Source organism: Sinocyclocheilus anshuiensis, unplaced genomic scaffold (assembly GCF_001515605.1).
Source record: "Sinocyclocheilus anshuiensis isolate Anshui unplaced genomic scaffold, SAMN03320099.WGS_v1.1 scaffold335, whole genome shotgun sequence".
Lineage (NCBI taxonomy): Eukaryota > Metazoa > Chordata > Actinopteri > Cypriniformes > Cyprinidae > Sinocyclocheilus > Sinocyclocheilus anshuiensis.
Window position 1 is genome coordinate 2131740 of NW_015548239.1, and position 3373 is coordinate 2135112.

At 39.2% G+C, this 3373-nt stretch overlaps 1 protein-coding gene across 3 annotated transcripts in view; it reads right to left on the bottom strand.

The window, feature by feature from the left end:
• Positions 1 to 514: 514 nt before the first annotated feature.
• The window catches only part of LOC107654902 (UTP--glucose-1-phosphate uridylyltransferase), a 34289-nt gene continuing 31430 nt past the window's right edge, over positions 515 to 3373 (bottom strand). For all 3 annotated transcript variants that reach the window (XM_016442218.1, XM_016442217.1, XM_016442216.1), the window contains 3 exons: positions 1729 to 1971; positions 1347 to 1451; positions 515 to 1252 (listed from right to left, as the gene is read on the bottom strand). In XM_016442218.1, coding sequence (XP_016297704.1) covers positions 1145 to 1252; positions 1347 to 1451; positions 1729 to 1971 — 456 coding nt within the window. In that variant the 3' untranslated portion in view covers positions 515 to 1144. The remainder of the gene's footprint in view (positions 1253 to 1346; positions 1452 to 1728; positions 1972 to 3373) is intronic.

Genomic DNA, 3373 nt, shown 5'->3' on the forward strand with positions numbered 1-3373 from the left:
GCAGGAGCTGATTGTCGGGCTGTGACAACATTCTCAGGACCTCTTTGATCTTAAATCACCATTGTGTGCGTGTGTCCTGCTTAGGGTTGGGTATCATTTGAATTTTATCGATTCCGATTCTGCTCATCAATTCCAATTCTTATCAGTTCATAGTTTCAATTCCAATAATGTAAAAAAAAAAAAAAAAGTCAAACATTTAGATGTCAAACATGTCCCCTAGTCCTGCTTTGTATGCAGGTTATTAACAGCGAGCTTAATGCTTGGCTGCTTTCACATTAACAGACCAGTGGAACACAATAACCTCCTGATTCCAGTGAGTCTGGAAGACCTTGTATACAGCCTTCATACACTTCTGCAATAGTAGACGCTCTTTACTTTCTTTCCCTTCCTTGTGCACATGCTTGTTCCCTCGCTTTCTGATTCTCCTGTAGATAACAAGCAGGTGTGTTTAATTTCCAGTGAACTTCTGTGAAATCCACTTGAGCAGAAATGAAGACATGTGAACTGCTATTGATCTGTTCCATATTGCACTTTATTTAGTTCCACAGAATGTTCAGGATCTAGAACAGGTTCTAGAACACAAAGACAGAACGGTCAGACTTCACTGTTGCAGAATGCTTATTGCTTTGCACTCTTTCTTTCACATTTTCGAGCAAGTAGAGGATGCTGTCCCCGAAGGGTCAGTTTGTGATGCCATAGATACAATGAGAGAAATACTGCATTCTCAGAGTAAAAAACTAAAACTAAACACAATGATGAGATTTGTGTTACACACATAAAATATGAGGACCACTAAAGGACAGAAAACTAAAACAAAAAAATACACAAACTACTACAAAAATAAATGTCTCAGGAATGGCGTGGAAGTTGTAAGGTGTTTGTGGCGCTGTGTGCTGAGATCAGCACCACTGATGGAGGCTCTGAGAGTGGTAGGTGTGGGTCGGTCATGTGATTAGGCATCCAGGTCACATGACACAGAGGTGTTGGTGCTCTAGGATCTGCAAGTTCCCAGACACTTTTATTTCCCCTCATGGAACTAGCCAGAATGTTGATTGTGTCTCTGTGGTTGGTTATGATGATGAGGACAGTGACAGGTGTTGGTCGGTCATGTGATTCTGCATCCAGGTCACACGACGCAAAGGCGTCAGTGGTCCAGGATCCGAAGGTTTCCGGACACTATTTTATTTTCCAACATAGAGCCGGCCGGAATGTCGATTCGGTCTCCATGGTTGGCTATGATGATGACGGTTCCCTGCGAAGACAGGAATAATCAGACTGTACAACACCCTGCAAAAACGTCTGATTGGGGAATCTGTTTTTTTTTTTCAGATGTTCCTTGGTCTTACCTTTAGAGAGACGTGCTTTCCGAAGGTGACGTCACCAGACACTGTCAAGTGATCCAACTCTAGCATGTCTGGAATGCTCTCGAATCGTGTGAGATATTCCTGAACCTGAAAGACAAAAAAGGAAACTGGATCAAGGCTTCTTAAGTATTAGACTGTATATTACCCATCTGTTGAGAGAGATTTTTCTTTAGAGAATCCAAAAGCTGTAATCACGAGGATGTCCTCATTTTTATTTTTTTTTTTAAATCTTAGTGGGTTTCTGTCTGGCAGATTTGATTGTCTTGAAACACTAGTGAGATCATGCCTACACACTGCAGTGTGAGAGGAACACCATGCGATTTGAACGAATCATTTGTTGTGAATGCTTCATTAGGTGCGGTACCTTGGTGAAGGAGCTGCCCAGTTTGACGTGAGGAGTTGTGGGAAACTCGCGCCTCTCGCTCATGGTCAGACACCCTGCCTCCAGGCTGTACAGGTTGGACATAACCAGTAGGAGGTCAGATGTGGTTTTGACAGGCAGGAAGCGGCTGCGAGGCACGTTGATGCCCAAGGCATTTTCAAAGCACTTGATGGCAGCACCCACTGCGGTCTCCAGCTGAATGACATTCAGACCCCCATCTAGAGTCTGAGAGAGAGACAGAAAAGGATTTTAAACAACATTTTTCTAGCAACTATATGGACAAATTATATGGAATATTCATACTTCACGCAGTCAGTGTTTTAAATGTGCATATTTGATCAGTGACCTAGAAATATTATATTTAATAATAATAATAATAATAATACATTTCTCAAAATCTTAAAACATATTTATATCCAAGTTTAAATGGGAAAAACCCCTCAAATTTCCAGTGCAGTCTCAAGCTTTTATATTTCCCACTGTATATAAAATTAGACCTAAAATAGATGGAACAGAACTTTTTATCCAATTGAAACAAATTATTGAAAAATAAAAAAAAATGAAGGACGGGACTTGGTTCTATTCATGAGTTGTTGATTGGATGGAGGCAGATTTGAATGAGAGTTTGTCTATTGTAAGAAAAAAGTGGTTTATGCAGACTAAAATAAGTGGAGAAGTCTGACATTTGTCACCAGAGAGAAGTCTGTAATTTCAAAGATCGAGTTATGACAATTTGATTAAAAAAATTATAAGGTGAAATTAAAAAAGAAATAAATAATGAAACATGTGGAATAATCATTTACAATAACATCCATAACATGCATTTAGAAAATAGGAAGGGCAAATTTTAATTTCTTGCTGACTTAATGTTCATATTTATGTTATCTGTCAAGAAACTATTTATACTTGTTCTATGAAGGACAATAATGTTAAATGGAAGTGTCTGATGTTAAGAGGAAGTGTGAATGCATTGTATAGTTGGTCTTGGTATCACACAGGCAGAAAAAGTAAAAGGTTGACAGGAACAGGAGCGAGAGGGATTGGATGTGAAGAAATCTAGAACAAACTCAAATTTCTTGCTGGATGAGAGCCTGTGCCTTAGGGGGAGAAATGGTGCTACAATATGCTACAATATGGAGCTCTGCTGAACTTTACTACTCTAGACAGGGTATCTGCAGGATTTTTAAAATCAGATTTAAGACTTTTTAAGGACCCACGGAAACCCTGTGTACTACACACACACACACACACATACACACACATACACTTACTTGGCATCTAAATGAGGGCATACCATAGAACTCTACTGGTTTTATATAATGCATATTATAATTACTCCATGCTACCCACCCCCTTTGCATTTTTATACTGTTTCATAACCAGATGCAACCTCTTCATAACCAGCTTCATGTGTGAACAGACAGATCACTTGTCATTTGGAAACTGAAAATGCTGTATTGTGTTTGGTTTGGGCACAGTGTTAGCATAAGAAAAATACTTTTACTTCATATATGAATACATACGTTTTTTTCCAAATGAGGAGTCCCTGAATGTCCTCACAGAGAGCTTTTTAGCCCACTTCTAAGAATTTTGAACTAACTATCTCACACACACACACACACACACA